At 43.2% G+C, this 21,882-nt stretch overlaps 1 protein-coding gene across 2 annotated transcripts in view; it reads left to right on the top strand.

The window, feature by feature from the left end:
* PLA2G4A (phospholipase A2 group IVA) overlaps window positions 1–17,591 on the top strand; it is a 72,958-nt gene extending 55,367 nt beyond the window's left edge. For both annotated transcript variants that reach the window (XM_086617268.1, XM_086617267.1), the window contains 6 exons: window positions 2,549–2,620; window positions 5,318–5,560; window positions 12,694–12,878; window positions 15,623–15,818; window positions 16,026–16,183; window positions 17,206–17,591. In XM_086617268.1, the coding sequence (XP_086473394.1) occupies window positions 2,549–2,620; window positions 5,318–5,560; window positions 12,694–12,878; window positions 15,623–15,818; window positions 16,026–16,183; window positions 17,206–17,337 (986 nt within the window). In that variant the 3' untranslated portion in view covers window positions 17,338–17,591. The remainder of the gene's footprint in view (window positions 1–2,548; window positions 2,621–5,317; window positions 5,561–12,693; window positions 12,879–15,622; window positions 15,819–16,025; window positions 16,184–17,205) is intronic.
* Window positions 17,592–21,882: the final 4,291 nt, after the last annotated feature.

Below are 21,882 nucleotides of genomic sequence, written 5' to 3'. Positions count from 1 at the left end.
CACCTGCATATATCCAGCTATTTTCGTGAAGTTAAAAGAATCCAACTCCCTTTTTTATGTTGTTGTGCTGGTTTTTGGAGGTCAGAAGCTGACAAATACTTGATAGTTACTCGTGTGATCTCTTGCCACTGGACTGTATTATTCAAGGGATTAGTAAAGTAAAAAGAAATTTTATCGTCTCTGGATTGCTAGATTGTTCCTTTCTAATCATAAGTCACCTGTTGGTATCTGATCCTTTGCTTACTAATTTTAATGATTTTGGTTTCATTCCTAGGGCACAAATGGCATAATGACTGTAAGGAAAGAGTTGTAGCTTGGTTCGAGTAAACTTTGCTGTGTTTTATTTGAGAATGCAGTTGGTATTGAAAGGGTTTTTTACACTTTTCCACCTATTCAGAAGACAGCATTACAGGGAAATATGAAAACAATAAATAGTTTGTACTAGAGAGCCAGATTTTTCTGAAAAGCGTGGAGAGAAAACTCAGATTGAGTTATTTAAAAAAAAAAAAAACAAAAAAAACCCTCAGATTCATGTTTCTGATACACATCATGGGTGTTAACACCTACTAATGGAGGATCTCTGACAAGAAATTTGATGGTGGAAGTGTCTATGTTACTGCTTTTTAAGATGTTGAGATAAAATGTTATCTCTCATCCGTGGCTCATTTGACATATAATTTAAAAAATATACTTTGAAGTGGGATTAGGTGTGAAAGTACTAATGTGACTTGAACCACAGTCTATTACTGGAGCTGTAGATGTCCCAGTGAAATCTTGGTACCACCAAAGTGAATGGTGAAATGCCAGTGGACATCAGAAGAACCGGAGTCACACACAGCATGTATAAATTGCACCTGGAGGCAGTAAATAAAAATTTTGTGTGGGGGTTGATTTAAAGAGATGGTTTGAGGTCCAAAAATAGCATTTGTTGGTTTTAGTAGCTTCCTTCTTTGGTCACTAGTTTTTGTTTTGACCTGCCTCCTATGTCCTCGCTCAAGAATTTGTGCGTGTTTGTCTTTGGTGCGTGTTTGGCCGTGGATGCTGTTTGGTGTATTGCAGACCCACTGAGAATTAAAAGGTATTTAAGGAAAAATACATGATGACTAAGCTCTTCTGTTTCTGTGGGGATTTTCACAGTGTTGTATTTAAGGCTAAGAGGGCGTGATCCTCTTTTGGAGGACAGCAGCAGTGGTGGTCATCGGTATCCAGTTCATTCCCAAGGGTCATAAAGCTGTGGGTTCGTACACCTGATATCACAGTGACTCCCTCTGCAATCTCCCCTTTCAGCCAGGCGTGCTTATAGGAATTAAATTTAGATTAAGCAAAAACCACAAAGTATAATTGTCATTGTTTTGATACTGCATTTGGTAGAAATCACAGCACTTGTTGGAAATTACAGCCCAAAGCAGGGGCGTACCACCAGAGACCAACATCTGCGTTGTCCTTCTTTGAGGAAAATGTTCTTTTATTCTCATTTTTTAATGGAAGAAAGAATTAGTTGATAATATGTTCAAGTTCATTAGGAAACAACTCTCATTCAGTTTATTTTAACTGGCTTCAAATTTCAATTAGAGATGATTCCTAGCCTACATTATACTAGGCAATAAAGAGGTTTAGTTTTCAAAAGTCTTTCCTTGGATACAGTTGCATCACTGGGCTTCAGTATCTGTCCCCAGTCTCTGTAGGATATAAGCTTCTGAGATGAGGCTGCTCATAAAGCATTGCAAATCTACTGTATTCCAAGAAAGACTTCCCTCTATAATTAGCAAAAATAACGTTGTCAGCCTATAATCCATCTCCACATTAATCCACCTCCACTACAAACCTCACCTGAGGAGTGCAGTTCCTCACTTTGACTCCGAAATAATTCTTGGAGATAATAATGACTTTGTGGCTGTTTTGGTTGTTAACCCTAACAAAATGAAGATTTTTGGCCAGAGAAGTCCGGTCATTTCTGGTTTTATTTCTCTCACTTAATGTGATGAGATGAAAGCAATTGTCTTTTCTACCCATGTAACTTGATTTTTCATGCATACTCCAGTAGAACTTTCATAACCATCTTGGCTTTTGTTTTTCCCCCACTGTTTTTAAAGGTACCCATTCATACATGTATGAATGAGGTTAAGCATTCCTCTTTATTTTTTTTAATTTATCAGGTAATTAAGAGAAATTAACATTCTCTTCCTCGTTCACTAAGAGTTATTGAGAGGGCAGTAGCTATACATCTAATTTTAATCCAGGGTAATGAAATGTGTCAGATACGTGGTGCAGAGGTGAGTGTATGTACTGCTTTGGGATTGCATTTGGTTTTCTCAGCCCTTTGGCTGATCTCTTTAGTGCAGGAGCTTTGCAAAAATTGCCGGCTGCAGCCAATATTTTCTGATCAGATTCTGATCACAGAGATGTCTGCAGCAGATCAAATCTCTTCAGGTGTATTTTCTGTTATGAAGACTGTGATAGTTTTGTGACTCAAATTGTTTCGAAATTCTTAGCTGTTCTGATAATTAAACCCTGGCAATTTAAAGTCATTTTCTATTTCTTTCAACAGAAAATATTAGACTAAAGCACCTGGTAAGCAATGACAGTTCAGACAGTGAAGATGAATCACAGCATCCAAAAGGTAAGGAAATTCTCACGTTTTATTTCATAGTTTACTCTTTTTATCCAGCTTTCACGCAGCATGGTGAAGTTCATGGATGTTAGTAATTGGCCATAACTGGTTTTCTGTAGTCTTACCAGTAGTCTTTTATCACGAGAACTCTGCTCTCATTTATACCAATGGCCCAAGGATTTTAAAGGAGCCAGCTCAGCAAAATAGGGAAATGTTGAACAAGAGACCTCAGGAGGGCCTTTGCCTTGACTTTGTGCCTCCTGCTCGAGCTGATGATCAACTGATTCTCTCACATGTCTTCAATCTTGGCATCAGCCCAACCAGGCTTCCCAGAGGTCTGCGATTTCACATGCACCCAAAAATTAGGCTTGCTGTGCTCATAATCTCCGGAAGTCTGTTGCCAGCAAGCTCCTGAGCTCAGAGGAATGTTTGGATTGTTATCAGCCCAGCAAACTGACGCTATCCATTGTTTTCAAGGGTTCCTTGGTCAAATAGTAGTGTTTCCAGCATTCACAGATGTCTTCCAGCACCTTTACAAATGACATCTGATACAGGAAATTCCTAGTGCTTGGCACAGTGCTTTAAACAAGCCTAAATCCATTTTCCCAGAAGAGGCACAACCACATTGAGCAGTGGGCAGAAAAGATCCTCCTGAAAATTATCTTTAGGCACCTAAACCACTTGGGGGTTTCTGTGATTTTAGTCAAGGTCTCTGTCTCATCCCAATAATGCTTTCTGTGTTTGATGATACTTTTGGGGACAGCAGTGATTTTCACCTACAGAAATCTATTACGATTTTAACAACTAAAGCAAAGATGGGAACGCAGCTCTTTGTAATTTTAGGATCTACGGGAAGAAAAGAAAACCTTGTGTGGTGAGTCAGTGAATTATGTCGTTATCTCAGTTCAATAGTGACTTCTTCAGTTCCCCTTACATGTAAAATAAGGGAGAGAGGGTGAGACCACATTTTCTGTTTATTTGTGGATTTCTTGTTGAAGCACTATAGCCCTACATTTCCCTCGTAGTTTGTAGCTGTAGTGGACAACCTACAAATCTGTGATTTGTAAACACTTGGTAATCTCTCTCACTTCTATAGAATGTTATTAACATAGAATCATAGAATGGTTTGGGTTGGAAGGGACCTCAAAGATCATCTAATTCCAACCCCACTGCCATGGGCAGGGACACCCTCCACTACACCAGGTTGCCCAAAGCCTCATCCAACCTGGCCTTGAACACCTCCAGGGATGGGCAGCCAAACTTCACTGGGCAACCTGTTCCAGTACCTCACCACCCTCAGAGGGAACAATTTCTTCCTTAGATCTCATGAAAATCTCCCCTCTTTCAGTTTAAATCCATTGCCCCTTGTCCTGTCACTACATGCCCTTGTAAAAGCCCCTCTCCAGCTTTCCTGTAGGCCCCCTTTAGGTACTGGAAGGCTGCTATAAGATCACCCCGGAGCCTTCTCTTCTCCAGGCTGAACAGCCCCAACTCTCTCAGCCTGTCTCCATAGCAGAGGTGCTCCAGCCCTTGGATCATCTTCGTGGCCTCCTCTGGACCCGCTCCAACAGCTCCATGTCCTTCTTGTGTTGTGGACTCTGGAGCTGAACGCAGCACTGCAGGGGGGGTCTCAGGAGAGCAGAGCAGAGGGGCAGAATCCCCTCCCTCGCCCTGCTGCCCACGCTGCTTTGGATGCAGCCCAGGACACGGTTGGCTTTCTGGGCTGCCAGCGCACGGTGCCGGCTCATGTTGAGCTTCTCGTCAACCAACACTGCCAAGTCCTTCTCCTCAGGGCTGCTCTCCATCCATTCTCTGCCCAGCCTGTACTTGTGCTTGGATGTAGAGATGTACAGATGTTCGATCTTCGAGCTTTGCGGCATTCGATGCATGTTTTCTGTTTACTTATATAAAAACCAGCTCCTTTACAGCCTGGATTAAAGAAGCACCTTTCAGTGCTGGATTTGAAGTGTCAAACCTGAGCCTCAATTATCTATTTATACAAAACACCTCCAAAAGTCACATTTTGAGAGTGCAAATGCAAGGTGACACCAGTCCAAGTTACTTTTATTATGATGTCTAGCTGTATACATCCAAGTGTGGACATTTCATTGTACTCTTTAGTTAATTAAAACCACATATTGATTGTAGTCTGCAGTTTACTGGAAGTATATTTTCAGATATTTTAGAATTCTCATGCTATAGCATTCACGTTTATGCAGACTGACTTTGCCTTCTTCAGGAAAGCTGGGTTTCTAGCAGTCAGCAAAGGATGGAGAGGGGTGTCAGTACACATCCAGATGAAATAAGTCTACATAGAGCATGGATCTTGGCAACTCACTTCTGTCCCCTGAGCCCAGGAGAGCTTGCAGTTTGGGTGCTAGCACAGATAAAGCTGTATCCTCATTGCCCTTGCCATCCAGACTAGTTAAATCCAGCCCAGGTCATGTAACTTATTCCCAATCTGTTTTCCTGATGGACACATCCATGCTGCTGTACTGCAAATGAAAAGTTTTTCTGGCCTGTGAAGGTAAGAGGATGGTTTCTCTCCATTCCTCTGAACATTCAGTCCTCAGCTCCTTGACAGAAGGCTATGACCCAGCTCCTTTTATTTTAATGGATCCTTTATTTTAGTAGACCTGGAAATCTTGGGTTTATACTTTATATGTCAACTGTCTCACCAATGGTTATTTTCATTTTCCTCCACAGGCACTGAAAACACCAAGGCAAATGAAGAATACCAGAACAGTAGCCAAGAAAGCTGGGTGCAGCGAATGCTGATGGCTTTGGTGGGTGACAGTGCCCTTTTCAACACCAGGGAAGGGCGTGCTGGGAAAGTGCACAACTTCATGCTGGGATTGAACCTCAACAGCTGTTACCCGCTCTCTCCTCTGGCAGACCTTCTCACTCAGGAGTCCGTGGAGGATGATGAACCAGACACAGCCGTTGCAGGTTAGTTGGCAGAAAGCCTCTGTTGCTGCATATGCACTAGTGAAACCAGCAGCAGCAAGTTCTTGGTGTGCTGACATCGAACTGTGAGGCTTTCAAAAGCAGGTACCTGAAGGCAGGAGAACGTTTCTGTAGCCGCAGTCGTTGGGTATTCAGCAGCAGCAGCAGAGGTTGTGAGGTGACTGGGTGTCACGGAGGGCACTGCACAGGGATGCCATCCAGAGGGACCTTGACAGGCTGGAGAGGTGGGCCTGTGCAAACCTCGTGAAGTTCAACAAGGCCAAGTGCAAGGTCCTGCACGTGGGTCGGGGCAATCCCAAGCACAAGTACAGGCTGGGTGGAGAGTGGATTGAGAGCAGCCCTGAGGAGAAGGACTTGGGGGTGTTCGTTGATGAGGTGCTCAACATGAACTGGCACCGTGCGCTGGCAGCCCAGAAAGCCAACCGTGTCCTGGGCTGCATCCAAAGCAGCGTGGGCAGCAGGGCGAGGGAGGGGATTCTGCCCCTCTGCTCTGCTCTTGTGAGACCGCATCTGGAATACTGCGTTCAGCTCTGGAGTCCCCAGCACAAGAAGGACATGGAGCTGTTGAAGTGGGTCCAGAGGAGGCCACAAAGGTGATCTGAGGGCTGGAGCACCTCTGCTATGAAGACAGGCTGAGAGAGTTGGGGCTGTTCAGCCTGGAGAAGAGAAGGCTCCAGGGAGACCTTCTAGCAGCCTTCCAGTACCTAAAGGGGCGACAGGAATGCTGGAGAGGGGCTTTGGACAGGGCATGTAGTGATAGGACAAGGGGCAATGGCTTTAAACTGAAAGAGGGGAGATTTAGATGAGATCTAAGGAAGAAATTCTTCCCTCTGAGCGTGGTGAGGCACTGGAACAGGTTGCCCAGAGAAGGTGTGGCTGCCCCATCCCTGGAAGTGTTCAAGGCCAGGTTGGATGAGGCTTTGAGCAACCTGGTGTAGTGGAAGGTGTCCCTGCCCATGGCAGGGGGGTTGGAACTAGATGATCTCTGAGGTCCTTGCAACCCAAACCATTCTATGATTCTATGGCTTCTGTCTACTGCCTGCCTCCCATGTGCCCTGGCAGAGTGTGCAGAACAGTCCGTACCTTTTGGAAGCGAAGTGGCTCTCTGTTTTGAAGGAATTGCTGGCAGAGGTGACCAAGCTGTTTTTGTGTATGGTGCCCTTTGTTCAGACCACTTTCTCACTCTCTTGGACTTCTCCAAAGGGCATCCTGTGTTGTTCCTTCTCTCTTATTGGTGCGGAGCCTTCTGGTGGAAATAAAACTTTTCATTGTCCTCCTACAGGGCTTCCCTGTTCCAAAAATTTTGTAGCTCTGCTACTGTCTTTGCCTTCCTCTGAAAAACCTATGGAGGCATCACACTTCTTCACTCGTAGATCCTTGCTTTGCTGACACCATGTTCTTCCCAGCGTGACTGATCTGTCAGGTGCATTCACGGTTCAGGTGGGACCGATGTGTAGATGCTTCTACGTTACCACATTAGCAGAAGCAGCAATGTGGATGGAAAAGCAGAATTTTTGAAAAATGTTAATTTGTGAAAGAAGTTCAGTGTCTTACCTCACTCCGTGAAGGACATGATGTCTGGGAGAGTAGCTGCAGAGAATTAGGAATCACATTCGATTTGTGTTTCGAAGATTTGCTGTAGACAGTGTTCGTTACAGTCTTCTCAGTGAGAGCCGATGAATTTCTTAGTATTCTTCTGGCACTGGTGCCTTTTTTTTTTCCACTTCCTCAGTAGGCTGCAGAGCTCTGAGTGAAGGATGTGAGTTTCCCTATAGGAAAGTTCCATCACACTGAAGATGTGCACTTGGTGGAGCCTCCACGTACAAGTTTCTGGGATACAAACTGTAGTGCTGCTGGATTATTGTGGATTATTACTGACATCCCTCAAGCCAAGGAGCTGCAACTCTCTGGAAGTGGTGTTCCTCCCATGGTTTCATGGAGCAGCACAGCACTACCAACCATCCCTCGTGGTAACAGTAGTCACTTCAGCCTTTACGTTCTACCCAGAGGAAAGAGGTTGTCCTGGCTGGTCATTATGCAACAGTAAATACCAGATGTTGTTCAAAAGCTTAAGTAGCAGACACGCTGTAATGTGTATTGTTAATGTAACAAATCCCTTTGAGGGGTTGGATAGTAATTTCCATCTGTACTCTGCTTTCTAAATATTTTTATCATCTCCGAAGTGTTTACAACTGAGTAATCTTAATATTTATAGTCGTTGTAAAAGAGGCAGGAAAGCGGGTAGTAAATTGATGGTTGGAAAAAATGACAGTTGATGAGAATTTTGCATAATTAAGACGTGTGGATAATCTTCAGAATCAACTCTTGACTTCCTGGGGTTTCATTTCAATTGAAATAAAATGCTGCTTTGACAGAACGAGCCTGCACCCCTGAGACGATTACTTTTGAGTGCCTGAAACTTCTTTGGGTAAAAAGTCTGGCAAAAGTTTGACGCAACTGCCGTTTTTTTACTGTTAGCCGAAGCCCGCACTCATAAACCTGAACTAGCAACTCAAAGCTAACAACTATGGGCAGCTGCAACATCATGGTCAAGAACAGTTAGAAAACCCTTGAAATTTCAGCAGTTAATACAAAATTTAGTCATTCAGTAGTGTGATAAGTGTATCCACATTTAAATGCTGTGGGTTGGAACTAGATGATCTTTGAGGTCCCTTCCAACCCAAACCGTTCTATGATTCTATGAGTTTTGCTAACATATGTAAGAGCCTAGCGGCCCAGAGGAGTAGACAGAAAGGAAATTTTGGTGTAAATTTAAAATATTGTCTATTGCCAAGGCGCTGGATGCATTTAAGCTTTGCGTATTTCATAGAATCACAGAATCACAGAATGGTTTGGGTTGGAAGGGACCTCAAAGATCATCTAGTTCCAACCCCCCTGCCATGGGCAGGGAAATCCTCCACCACAATTTATTCCTACTACTAGGAGTATACCTGTCAGCTTGAGTACAGAGAGAAGTCTGAATTGCTTTAGGACTTACTTTATTTACCAGACACTCTGCAGGAGAAAGAAATGAATCAAAAAGGAAATAAATAACAGTTTGCACCTCCAGTTGTCTTGGACCTTCTGTGGGCCCACTGACTTGTGCTGTGGCAGACCTAAGCCGGTGTTACAGTCCTTACTGAGGATGGAATTTAGGATCTGCGGTGCGTACTTGATCCGAGAGTAAAACACTCAGCGTCGCTTCGCTGCAGGTTCTGGTTTTGCTGAGCGTTTTCTGAGTTGGTCTCAAACACACTTTTCATAGAATCATAGAATCATAGAATGGTTAGGGCTGGAAGGGACCTTCAAAGGTCATCTAGTCCAACCCCCCTGCAAGGACCAGGGATATCTCCAACTAGATCAGGTTGCTCAGGGCCTCGTCCAACCTGGCCTTGAATGTCTCCAGGGATGGAGCATCCACCACTTTTAAACTTTACACCCCTCGAATGATTTTGTTGTGAGCTCAGAGTCAAGTCGCTGTGCCTTGGTGTTACAACACACCAAAACCTCTTGAGAAAATGCCAAGTGAATAACAATAGGGAAAAAATAACTCATAATCTCTGGTTCCTTATTTCAGTATTTATGGAAACTCTGTTATAGTAGACGCACGTCAGTAGCTAAAGCAAATGCCCTTTTCATCTCCCGTACTTCCATTGAAGCTGTCATCTGTGACAAAGTTGGGTCTCTCAAACAGGCTTTCTTTTTTATTTCCAAACAATTCTTAACATCCGTTTGTGTATGTGATTACTGCGGATCAGCCAGGCGTGCTGGGCTGCTTTCACACAGGGCTGTGCTTGTAAACATCTTGTGCTCCCCCCACTTTGCTGTTTGATGGACTGAAAGCTTCTCATAATGGGGATGCATCTTTCATAAAAGCAGTTTCAGGCTCTCAGAGCATAAATACTCCATTCAGTCTTCATACTGTTTGATGAATAAGGATGGATTGACTTCCCAGGGCAGCTGCAGTATACAGAACAATTGTCTTGGATTCATGTGTTGTAAAGGATGAAAAGAACAAAGATTCCTTATCCAGCCCTTCAGAATAACTACAGCACAGATTATAGAGCAGGTAACTCTTCTTTCAGCATCAGGGATGCTGATTGTACGTTCCAGCTCTCCCAGGAGCAATTGCAGGCTCACCTGCAGCGTCCTGACCCGCAGTTCCGTCTGCCTGCTTGCCCTGTCTCACTGGGCTGTTGTGCGCAGCTTCTGGCCTCTGGCTCCAGATCCCCTGTGAATTAAATCAAATTACGTGCTGAGTCTGCCTTTAAAGTCACCTCGTTAAAATGACACAGGGTTGGCTTCATCGCTGTTTGAATTCTGAGCCCCTGGAATGGACACAAGTTGCATTTTGGAACTTTTCTTCTTGGTTCCGACATTAGAAATGTACTTCTGAAATGAATTATAATCATAGAATCATAGAATCATAGAATGGTTAGGGCTGGAAGGGACCTTCAAAGGTCATCTAGTCCAACCCCCCTGCAAGGAACAGGGATATCTCCAACTAGATCAGGTTGCTCAGGGCCTCGTCCAACCTGGCCTTGAACGTCTCCAGGGATGGAGCATCCACCACCTCTCTGGGCAACTTGTTCCAGTGTTCTACAACTCTCATGGTAAAAAATTTTTTCCTAATATCCAACCTGAATCTACCTCCCTCTATTTTAAAACCATTACCCCTTGTCCTATCACAACAGGCCCTCCTGAACAGCCTCTCCCCATCTTTCTTGTAGGCCCCCTTGAGGTACTGGAAGACCGCTATAAGGTCACCCCGGAGCCTCCTCTTCTCCAGGCTGAACAGCCCCAATTCTTTCAGCCTGTCCTCATAGGAAAGGTGCTCCAGCCCTCTGATCATCTTCGTGGCCCTCCTCTGGACCCTCTCCAACTGGTCCATGTCCTTCTTATGTTGGGGGCTCCAGAACTGGACGCAGTACAAAAGAAAAACCCTTAGGTTGAATTTCTCCTGTAACCACAGAAGACTACAACTAATAAAAACAATCTGTGTGGCCATTATAAAGGTATTAACGGCATTATGATGTTTTATCATTTAAAAGATCATAAACTTATTATGATAAATTTGATGGTGGAGTCATGAAGGCTGTAAGGAGTAGGAACTGTCTTGTTCTTCACTTCCTTTTTGGTAGGAAGTTTGTGAACGCAGTAACGCTCCTGTCACAAACATTGTCATAGCTGGCAGTGTTCTTGTTTAAAGGATCCCTGTTGACTTTTAAATTCAAATTTTGTAAACTAAGATAATGCAAAACCTGAACAAAAATCTTTCTGCAATTTTTAGAAATTCTATTGAGAACAAGGGTTAAATTATGTTTGAAATATTGTCTTTAAAAAGGGAGGGGGAAAACGAAACTAGTCTACTTCTGCTGAAGGATCTGTAGTAAATGTATTTTTTTTGCCAGCGTTTTTTTAATTGTGATGAAGTTGATAAGCACTAATATATTTTCATTGATTTATGCTAACTCATGGTTATGAAATATATCTGATTCTAAACTAGGTCTATAAAGACACTTAGCCCTTCAGCAATAGGCAATGATTTGTGTCTTCTCCCTTAGAAATCAAGGGAAATATTAGGAAACTGGTGCCTCATTTCATAGCAAAGTGCCTTCTAATAAATAATAACAGAAATTGAAAGTCAAAATATCTCTTCTGAGATATTTTGCTGCTCATAACAATAAATTTTCCTCATGGAGCCTGAAATGATAGGAACTCCACTTTGAGTTATTTTTGATGGCATTTTTTCACATCAAAGTATCTTTTCCAGATTACTTCCATCGGCAATAGGTAGGTGCTAGGAAATTTAATTATACGAGAAATAATTACATTATTCCATTCAGCATTCCTTGGGTTACACTGCCCTCTACAGATGCCAACATTAGTTTTCAGTCAAAAGGCCAAAACATGCGGTGGAAATATTTTTAAAATCTAGATCAATAAGAGACTGTCAGGAGAAAAGTTTGAATTACTGCTGGGATAATTCAGTAGATTCCAGAGACTTGGGGAAATGCAAAGACACTTAGGAAAAAGTTTTTTCCTCAGCTTTTTATCCCAGGGGATATTGGGCTTAAACAAGAAATGTCTTCTTCAGTTTGGGCATTAGACATAGGAGACTATTTTGTACGATACCGTGACAGTAACTGCAGAAAGTGGCTTATATGTGGTTCTGCCTAATGCTTAAATTTCAGAGGATGCTATGGGTCACCGTTTCTTTTTGTTCCCAGTATTCCAGTGAGTGTGACGTCATGAGATTTGATGTAGGCTGGAAAACAAGTCTTAGCAGTCCTAGTTTTCAGGGACAGAAACAGACACAGAGAAGCGTCACGCAAGAGCAGAGCCACATGAAGGCTTTTTAGGCAAATTTCGGTTATTTGGGGAAGATGAGCTGGGAAGGACGATGGGGTTGGAAGGGAACTTATGGATATAAGCTGGAACATAGGAGGTGCCAGTTAAGCATGAGGAAGAACTTCTTCCCAGTAAGGGTACCAGAACACTGGAAGAGGCTGCCCAGGGAGGTTGTGGAGTCTCCTCTGGAGATGTTCCAAACCCACCTGGACGCGTTCTTGTGTGATCTGATCTAGGTGGTCCTGCTCCGGCAGGGGGATTGGACTAGGTGATCCTTTGAGGTCCCTTCCAATCCCTAACATTCTGGGATTCTGTGCTTCTGTGAACCTGGGGGAAGAGGTTTGGGCAGGAGTTGTAGGACACTGAGGGGATGTAGGTTAGGAATCTGCCTCTTAAACACTTTCCTTTGTGTGTGGGTTGTTAGGGATGAAGGGGTAAAGCTGGCAAGGCTAGAGTCAAACCTGAACGTTCGTCCCCTTCAGTTGTGTCTTGAGCCGCCTCTGCGTCTGCTTTGGGACATGGTGTTTGTCTACTTGACATACTGAGGCCCCTTCCAGTTCTTTTTTTTTTTTCCCCCCTCAGTCTCCCGTTGTTAAGGCGAGAGTTAAGGTTCCACATGAGTTCATGGTATGTTTAGCTGGGATACTGTATATTTAAATTCTGTGGAACCTTCAGTTTTTGGGGAAACACTGGAGAGCCCGTCACAATTTCAGTTCTTAACTGATGTGTTCCTGTTATGTTTTGTTTTCATTTGTTCTGCACAGATCCTGATGAGTTTGAGAGGATATATGAGCCACTAGATGTGAAGAGCAAGAAGATCCATATAGTGGACAGTGGGCTTACGTTTAACCTGCCATACCCGCTCATCTTGAGACCTCAAAGAGGCGTTGACCTCATCATCTCTTTCGATTTTTCAGCGAGGCCAAGCGATTCCAGTCCTCCTTTCAAAGTAAGTCAGCCAGGCCGTTCCTTTCTTTGTGTTCACAAATGTGAGTTGACTGATGAGTGATATTCTTCCAGTCGGGTTGGTTGCACGTTTCATGGTTCCAGAAGGCCGTAGTGCGTTGTATCGACAGCACTGGAGCAATTTGTTTCCACGTCAAGGCAGAATATTGCCCTCTGCCTCAGTTCCTGTTTACATGACTCACATGAGACAACTGACACAAGGAAGGCTAATATAATTCCTTTGAAATGGTAGCTTTGTTGTTTTTATGGAAGTCTTGCCTTCCCACTGAATTGCAGATTTTTATTTGCTGTCAGGATTGAACAATTAAGTCACCATTGTGCTAGCACTCTAGCTCTGTACAGCTGTTCTCCTCTGTGATGTAAACAGTTTTCTGTCATCATCTTGCAGAAATACATCTTCGCTCAGTCACTCTGGTATTGCTAAATGGGTACCATTTGGGAAGTGCAGCTAACTGCTCGTTTGCATCTCGCTAGGATAATCCCAGTAGGACTCCTAAATCCACCCAGGCCAGGGCAAAACAACCACGGAAAAATACAGATCAAATGACATGGCTGCTTTCCGTAGCAGGGGTGGAAAGCACAGGTGTCATTCTGTAACGACCTGTGCAACCTACACATCCAGACAGCTCCAAATGATCCAGCAGATCAGAAAAGTTTAGTGTGGGATGGTTTTGGTAGCTGACACAGAAAAAGCAGCACTTAGGAGACTGTTGCTGGGAACTCAAAAAAGAGGCGATATTTGTTTGGAACCCAAGTGGATATTATAAAATAACCAAGAAAACCTATCTGTTTGAGAAACAACTGGTGTTCTTTGTTACTTTACAGACAAATTTCAATTAGAACAAGGTATTTTTTTCCCTTCCTCTTGCTATCAAGGGATAAAATCCCCAAACAGTGTTAGAAAATAACAGCAGTAGCAAAATGAACTCTAGATCAGTGTTGTCAAATGCAAAGAAAAACATGCTTGAGAATAAAAAGGAGTAACTTCTGTAATCTCCAGGTGTCTTGGGGACTACCTGGAAGAGTAGGCCACTGAGAATCTTGTGCTAGTGCCGAGATCCTTCATTTTTCCTCAGTTGACTGAATCCCACAGTCTGTTTCTTCCTTTTATTTTCGATTTGTTTAAGAATTTGTCTCCTTTTTTGTCACGACTGACTATTTTCCCCATCAGCTAATTTTACTGGCACAGCACTACTATCTCCTCTGAAACTTCTTTTTCCTCCCTACGTTGTGTTCTGCACGTGGAGTCTGTGCAAAATACCATGTAGTTACTAAATACTCTGTTACTCTTAGCTTACGCGTTGAGTTTTCCATCTCTGTCGGCTGCAATTTTCTGTTCCGTTTTGGGGAACGTACGATAACACGGAGACGTGGATTGGAAGTCAAGTAGTGTCCCGAAGGTTTTTTTTCTGTCAACTCAATTTCAAAATTTCAAAAAGGCAAATCCTTTTACGCAAGAAAAAATGGTGGGAAAATGAAACAGTGCCAGAGGTTTTCGTGAAGCTGCCGTTGAAAGGAACAGTTGGTTATTTCCAAAGCATAAACACGTGTTTAATAAAAAGAGTGATGTACCTCCAGCTAATACACAGGTGCAGTCCTCAAACAGAGGCTGCATGCTAATGGCCTAAAGGACAGAAACCAGTTTTCTTTACTGGCTGCGCCATCCCATTGGTTCTGCTCGCCTTACAAAGAGTAAATGCCAGGTGAAGAGCTGGCCTGTATCTATGGCAGCACTCGAATAAACTGTTTTTACTCCAACACAGCAGGGCAATCAGCCAGCTGAAGTCAATGACTCTACTTTTGTTTTATTGTTTTACACCCACTATCTTTTAATCTCTCACGTATCTAAAACAGTTGCCCAAAGAAGGGTCCTGTTCCATTCAAACCCAAGATTAAAGATGTTGACCTTCCCTCTCCTCCCTCTCACACACCCTCGTTACAGGCTTTTGAGTCATTGTTTACAAATTATTTTGTTTACCGAGTTGTCATGAGGAAAGAAAAGCCTGTGTTCCAGACTTACTTCTTCACTTAGCATGCTTTCAAATGCTCTTCTGTACTGGGATGTGACTCTCTGAACATAACAACGCCCAGATTGCTGTTTATTAACTCTCACTGGTTTCCATAGCACTGGTACTCAGTTTGCAAGTAAAATTACGGATGGTTTTTTCTAGTTGTCAGCTCTGTAAATTCACCCAAAGATTTATGTGGCAGACCAGCTCTTTCCTTCCTGTGAATCATCCACCAGCAGGTGGTGAAGATTGGACGGGCAGAATTAGGTGCTCAGTTTGCCATACTGGGTCATCCGTACAAAGAGGGACTGGATTGACCTGTTGTGATAGGACAAGGGGTAATGGTTTTAAAATAGAGGGAGGTAGATTCAGGTTGGATATTAGGAAAAAAAATTTTACCATGAGAGTTGTAGAACACTGGAACAGGTTGCCCAGAGAGGTGGTGGATGCTCCATCCCTGGAGACATTCAAGGCCAGGTTGGATGAGGCCCTGAGCAACCTGATCTAGTTGGAGATATCCCTGTTCCTTGCAGGGGGGTTGGACTAGATGACCTTTGAAGGTCCCTTCCGGCCCTAACCATTCTATGATTCTATGACTGGAAAGAAGCATGGGTTGATGAAACTGCCTCCAGTGACCAATTTGACCTGTATCTCTCTGCGTAAAATCTCGCTTTGCAGTGGATGCTTGTAGGCACCTGAGTCTTTGTTATCTTTTCAGGAAATTTTGCTTGCTGAAAAATGGGCCAAAATGAACAAGCTTCCTTTCCCGAAAATAGACCCAAACGTATTTGATCGAGAGGGCATGAAGGAGTGCTATGTCTTCAAACCAAAGGATACCTCTTCGGAGAAAGACTGTCCCACTATAATCCATTTTGTTTTGGCCAACATCAACTTCCGGAAGTACAAAGCTCCAGGTGAACACACAGTTTCCAATCCTAAATCTAGCTGTTCCTTTGAAGCTTTACAGTGGCATGGTGATTATATGTTAGAAACATTTTGTCTCCGAAACAACTCCTAGGTCTCTCTGTAGTAGTTGGGGATTTCAAAAGAGCCATTAAAAAGTAAGACAGTAAGTCCTCAGAAACGTTTAGGTTGTATTTTTGTATTTGTTCTGTACGCAGGCGTTCCAAGAGAAACACAGGAAGAGAAGGATTTTGCAGACTTCGACATTTTCGATGATCCGAATACACCGTTCTCCACCTTCAACTTCCAGTATCCCAATGAGGCTTTCAAGAGGCTTCACGATCTAATGGAGTTCAACACCCTCAATAACATAGATGTACGTATGCCAGTGGGGAGGAGGCTTAAAGGGTCTAGATTTTTAAGGGGGAAGGTAGATGGTGTGAGTGAAGCCCTAAATCTGCCATGCAGAAGGAACAGGGATTGACCTCAGCCTGATTGTTGCCACGTACAAAGTGCTTCCTGCATTTGGTTGTGCCCCTTGCTGTTCTCAGAGTCGTGGCTGGATCGAAGCCCATCATAGCTGGTGGAAAAATATCTGCTTTATTTTAATGAGGGATGGATTATACCCTAGGTAAGTTCATGTTCTTTTTGATTTGGTTCCTGTGGGCTTTTTGTCATTTTACCATCCAAAATCCTGCAGGGTGACTGAGCAAAGGTGCCTGCACAGGATGTAGACATCATGTTCAGGATTTTATACTCAGTTCTTTATGTATGCTGATTTTCTTACTGAAAAAAAGGAAAACGGAAATTTTTTGTAAAGATCTCTGGCAATGTCTTTATCAACTCACTCAGTAATAATTATTTTTAATGGATACGAGCTGTAACACAAGACCATGATCCCAGCATCCACAGGGTGACTCGCCCTATTCACAAGTGTAAATGATCATCCCAGATAAAGAAATTATATTTTTTTCAATATGGTGAACAAACCTTGTTACTTCAGGACAAAGGAAGCAAAAGTTAAGAGTTAATCTTTCTTGTGGTAATAATTATTATCTGTATCTGTGGATTTTGATGGATTTTCTCAATGTTTGATTCACCTTTCAGAACTGCATTGGGAATCAGTTTAAATGGGGTGTGTTCTTGTGCGACTTCTTTGACATGGGTGGTGTTCTGTCCTATCTTTTTATATTGACTACATTAAAATCAGTGCTTTATACAGTCGAAAAAATAATACTCGTAGTAACACTCTGTTTTGTTCATTTCATTCAATAATGGAGCAGCGACAGAAGCAGCAGCAACAGTGGGTGACATCCGAAGGGGTCTTTTCTATCAGTTAATGAATCATTAAAATGTTAGTTTTTTTCCCTGAATGATGCATTCTTCTCTGTTTTCCAGGTGATCAAGCAAGCTATGATGGAAAGCATTGAATACAGAAAAGAGAATCCATCCCGCTGCTCCGTGTCTCTCAGCAGCGTTGAAGCAAGGAGGTTCTTTAACAAGAACAATCTTAACAACAACCACACGTAGAGGATGCGCCGTAGGTCCCGTTCCCTCAAGAAGCTGGTTCTGTCTTTACAACAGGAGTCAAAAAGACATTCCCAGAGCGTCACTGCTCCTCAACAGGGCTGTGCGAAATTCCCGAAAACGTTTTCCTGTGAATTTTCAAGTTTCAATATAATTTTATACTTCTTTTTTTTCAAACTGAAAACATTGAAAACATTTCAGTATGGTGATATCCTTATTTTTAAAATGATGGAACTAGTTTATTTTGACTAAAATGAGTCGTGGGGCTCAGGGTCTTTTTTTTTTTTTTTCCTTACTAAACTGTAAACATTGGTTTCTCGTAGTGGGGCAGTCGTCTGATTTTTAATTGATGTAAACTGGGCGTATCTTAAAATGGAGTTAGAAAAACTGTAGACTCAAACTTTAATAACAGAGACAGTATGTATTCCTGGCCTTGAGCCCGGATCTCACTCTGCTTTGTATCAACGAGAAGATTTCCTCTGACTTTGCTTTCAAAAGTCAATAATTGCCAACTCCTGCGAGGCAACAGCAGCTCCCTACGTATCAAGTCTCTTGGCTGCCTACTAGCTCTGTTGAGGTTGGTGTCTTATCCTGGAGGAGGTTTTGCTCACTCATAATGGTTGGCTGTCTTGGCCTTACCAAAACTCCCTCATCAAGCTGTGTTTCAATTTTCACTTTTCTTCCACGAGTGGTGTCTCTTAAAAAAAAAACAACAAACTTTTGATAACAAACGGGTGTCAAAAAAATGGGGTTTATAGATCAAGCAGGATCCTCAGCTGGTTATTAATGCTGGTAGAGCTCTTGTAACTGATGCTGAGGGGGATCTGCTCTTGAGTATTTTATTCTGAAATATTTTCACAAAAAATTGAAGCCCGCTTTACTACTGTTTAAGAATGTTTGTATCCACTCAGCAAAAGATCCAACCTCCTTGTATTTTCTTTTCCTCTCTTGTTCCACAAAATTACGCTGCTTAAATTCTTGAGCTAGTAGCACCCGTGTGTTAAATTGTTGTTAGTTGATGTATTTCTGACTGCTACAGATAAATTAAAGGTGATTTTGCATTTGATCACAATTAAGAGCATCACATTTCGGCAAAGGGACAGTGACAACGTTTACTGGGGATGGAGAAAATGTCCCTAGGAAAGAATGTGAAGTAGCTCACGTGTTAAGGGCTGTTTTTAAAAATAGATATTTAGTACGTTGAGTGATGAAAGACCGTGCATAGACATAGATTACTTCAGTAGCACCTCAACAAGTGTTGAGATGACTCCACAAATGCACGGAAAAACACCGTCGCGCCTCCGGAAGCCTCCAGCCTCCTTTGAAATAACGCGATTGGCAAGTGCGTGACGTGGGGAAGAGCACAAGGAGCCGACGAGGTCACTGGTGGCCAGATCCAGGAGCCCCACATTTTCGGGGTGCTTGGCTGGCTTGTTTCTTTTTTGTAAAGTTCCCAGGATTAACGCTTAGCAGATGCCTTGGGCAGCCCCAGCTGTTGTTCCTTTAGCTGCTTTCTTCTGGAGTTTGAAGGTGACAGAAGAGGCTGAATGGTTGAGTTGAGGGTGAGATTGCTGCCTCTGAGAGTGAGCGCGAAAGAACCACAGAGGTGTGTGCCGAGGTGAGAGGGGAAAAACACCTCCCCAGTTGCCCACCAGGCTGCTGGGCCAGCTCTCCACAGCGGGTGGAGAAGAGCGCTCCTTTTGCTGAGATGATCCAAACAAGAGGGCAGATTTAGATTAGATCTAAGGAAGAAATTTTTCACTCTGAGGGTGGTGAGGCACTGGAACAGGTTGCCCAGAGAAGTTGTGGCTGCCCCATCCCTGGCAGTGTTCAAGGCCAGGTTGGATGAAGCTTTGGGCAACCTGGTGTAGTGGAGGGTGTCCCTGCCCATGGCAGGGGGGTTGGAACTAGATGATCTTTGAGGTCCCTCCCAACCCAAACCGTTCTATGATTATTTGCAGTGTCGTGGTCAGAAGGCGCCCATGTTTCTCTCCGGGAGCTGCAGGTGGAATTTCGGTCTCAGGATTTCTGTGGATGTTCACAGGGTTCAGGTTGCACCCTCTGGCTTTCGGATGGGGCGGTCGGGGTCCCGGCGAAGGTGGTGGCCACTTTGGGCGCAGACCCTTTGAAGCGTAGCTGGTCTTTCGTTTGATAGTTTTCTGACAAAGTTTTTAGCATAACGGCTCGTTTGTCAGATTTTATACCAAATTCAGTGGCTGTTCCTTTTATGGTGAATTATCGAGCTGTTTTTAATTGCAAAACTCCGTAAGCCCGTGGGAAGAGAAGGAATTATAAAGCATTTCTTTTAACAGCCACTGCGGCATCCCTCTTTAAATCTACATGTGATGTTACGTGATTAATAACATTTTCTGTATTGATCAATAGGTTTTCTCTCTGTTTGAGTTAGTGCATGTTTAAAATCAAGACAGAAAATAAAAGTAACTTATCTTAGTGCTGCATAATTTAAACGTTTTCAATAAATTTTCGAATACAGGAAGAAACTGGTACTGTTGTTCTATTGTAATATTTTCCTTTTAATGTTTTATTTGCCTTTTGTTAACATAATATTGTTATTTTTTATTTTATAATATGTACCTACTCCATTTTATGGAAGTGTTTTATCGTGCTTTATACAGTTTATATTATCACAGTGTTATCAGATAATAAAAAATAAAAATTATATTTGGCACCTACTGTTTTCAGACGGTTTATTTCCATCATTTACATGATATTTTCACTTTTATTCTGAAGAAACGTGGAAACAGCTCAATGGTGTGTGGAGCCTGGTGGGAGAACTCACGAGCAGGAAATTCCAGGTTTTTGCTTACTATTCTGTCTTTTTAGTTTAAATGTTAAAAGTACAACTTTCTGAGCAGTTCAGTGCGTGGGGACAACGCATCAATCTGGTTTGATTCCTACTGATAAATTCTGTTATCGGCACGGCCAGGTGCTTTGTGCTGTTCTGTTAAGAGCTACTACAGAGACATAAATTCCGAATATTGGGTCTTTGCTGCCTTTAATCTCGGGTTTCTTAAAAAGCAGATCAAGGAGGGAAGGTTCTTCTGAACTGGTTGGGATCAGGTAGCTCCCGTTTGTTGATAACCAGGAGCATTCTGTCGTTTGCAGGTACTTCAAAACACGAGGGCGTCGTTCTGATGGTGGAAAATGTGGGAATATTTGTCTCCCGTTACTGTATGGCGAAGAAGGCTAAAAGTCAGCTATGACCATTGGTGTAAGAGTGAAACATCAGAGGCAGGAAGAGCTCGTGGTCTGAAATTTCAGTGGAGGGGGTAACAAGTGTCTCACTATGCACCGAGCCCTCTTGAGCCAACACCGCCAGGGCCTCGCAGTGCTGCGGATACTGGAATGGGTTTTCTCACACTGGAGCAGAATATCTGTCTGCCAGGGCAGGAGTCCCTCTTCCTCTGCTAAAATCAAATTTGTCATAAAAAAAAACCCCTTAGTTCTAACTTTTTCAAATGTTTGAAGTGGCTTCTGCTCTCCGGAAGCTCATTGGTAAGTTCATCATTTTAATTCCGCTACAGTCTGGAACAAAAAAAAAAAAAACCTCCTTAATTCTGTGTCCGTAAAATTCAGATGGAAAAAATCCATTTTAGTACTATCAGAATCTTAGAAATTGAAACCTTATTTCAGTTCAGCCGCAGAGCAGAATGCTGGAACTTATAGTCTTAGTCACACATGATAATAAAAATTACACCAGAGGAGAATAGTAATAATAGAATAGTAATAATATAGTAATAATATAGAATAATATAGAATAGTAATAATATAGAAAAAAGCTTCATTCGTTTCTGATGACCTGATATGAAACCAAGAACATCCACGTTTTTCTCTTAGCCTAAAAAGTTAGTCCTTTGTTTCTCATTTCCCCTTCCCTCAGTCCCTGGTTTATGCCTGCAATGTTTTTTTCCAACCAAACGTATGGATACCCGGAAGATGGCAAAAGATGGGTTTAGAGAATGAATTCTGCCAGGTGTCAGGAATTATTTCAGGTGATGCCTGCAGGACGTGGAAGTGCCGTCGTGGTGGCCCGGAGCGACTGCAAAAGAGCTCAGCCTTGCAGGTGAGCGCGGCTCCCGAAAAGCAGACGTGGATGGTGCGTCTGTCCCGCTCCTGCCTCCAAACCTGCCCCTCGGATGACGTTTCTTTTCCGTAGGACCTTCGGGCAGTCTCCAGCTGGCAGGACAGGAACCTGAAATCCCTGCTTGCTTTTTTTCTTCAGCAGCGGAAAAGAACACTCGGAATAAAACCCTCTTGACCCGGAAAGCGCGAGAGCATCGTTCGCATCAGCGAGAAGAAAATTCATTCTGGCAGGAAAACAGGTTTGACCCGGCGCGTTTCGTCTGCGGGGTGAAACTTGAGCCGTCGGTGTAAACAGGCTGCGGGGTTCTCTTGAACGCAGCCCGGACCACCCACGGATCTCGGCTCCCAGAGCAGCCACAGGCTCGTTTTCGAGCCGTCGGGCCGCTCCGCACGTGGACGCGGGATCGGTGGCACCGGGGAGCGCGTTGTGCGACCGACGCGCGT

This window comes from Tauraco erythrolophus, chromosome 10 (assembly GCF_009769465.1).
Source record: "Tauraco erythrolophus isolate bTauEry1 chromosome 10, bTauEry1.pri, whole genome shotgun sequence".
NCBI classification, from domain to species: Eukaryota; Metazoa; Chordata; class Aves; order Musophagiformes; family Musophagidae; genus Tauraco; species Tauraco erythrolophus.
Note: the sequence above shows the minus strand (reverse complement) of the source record. Positions and strands in the feature narration are given on the sequence as shown.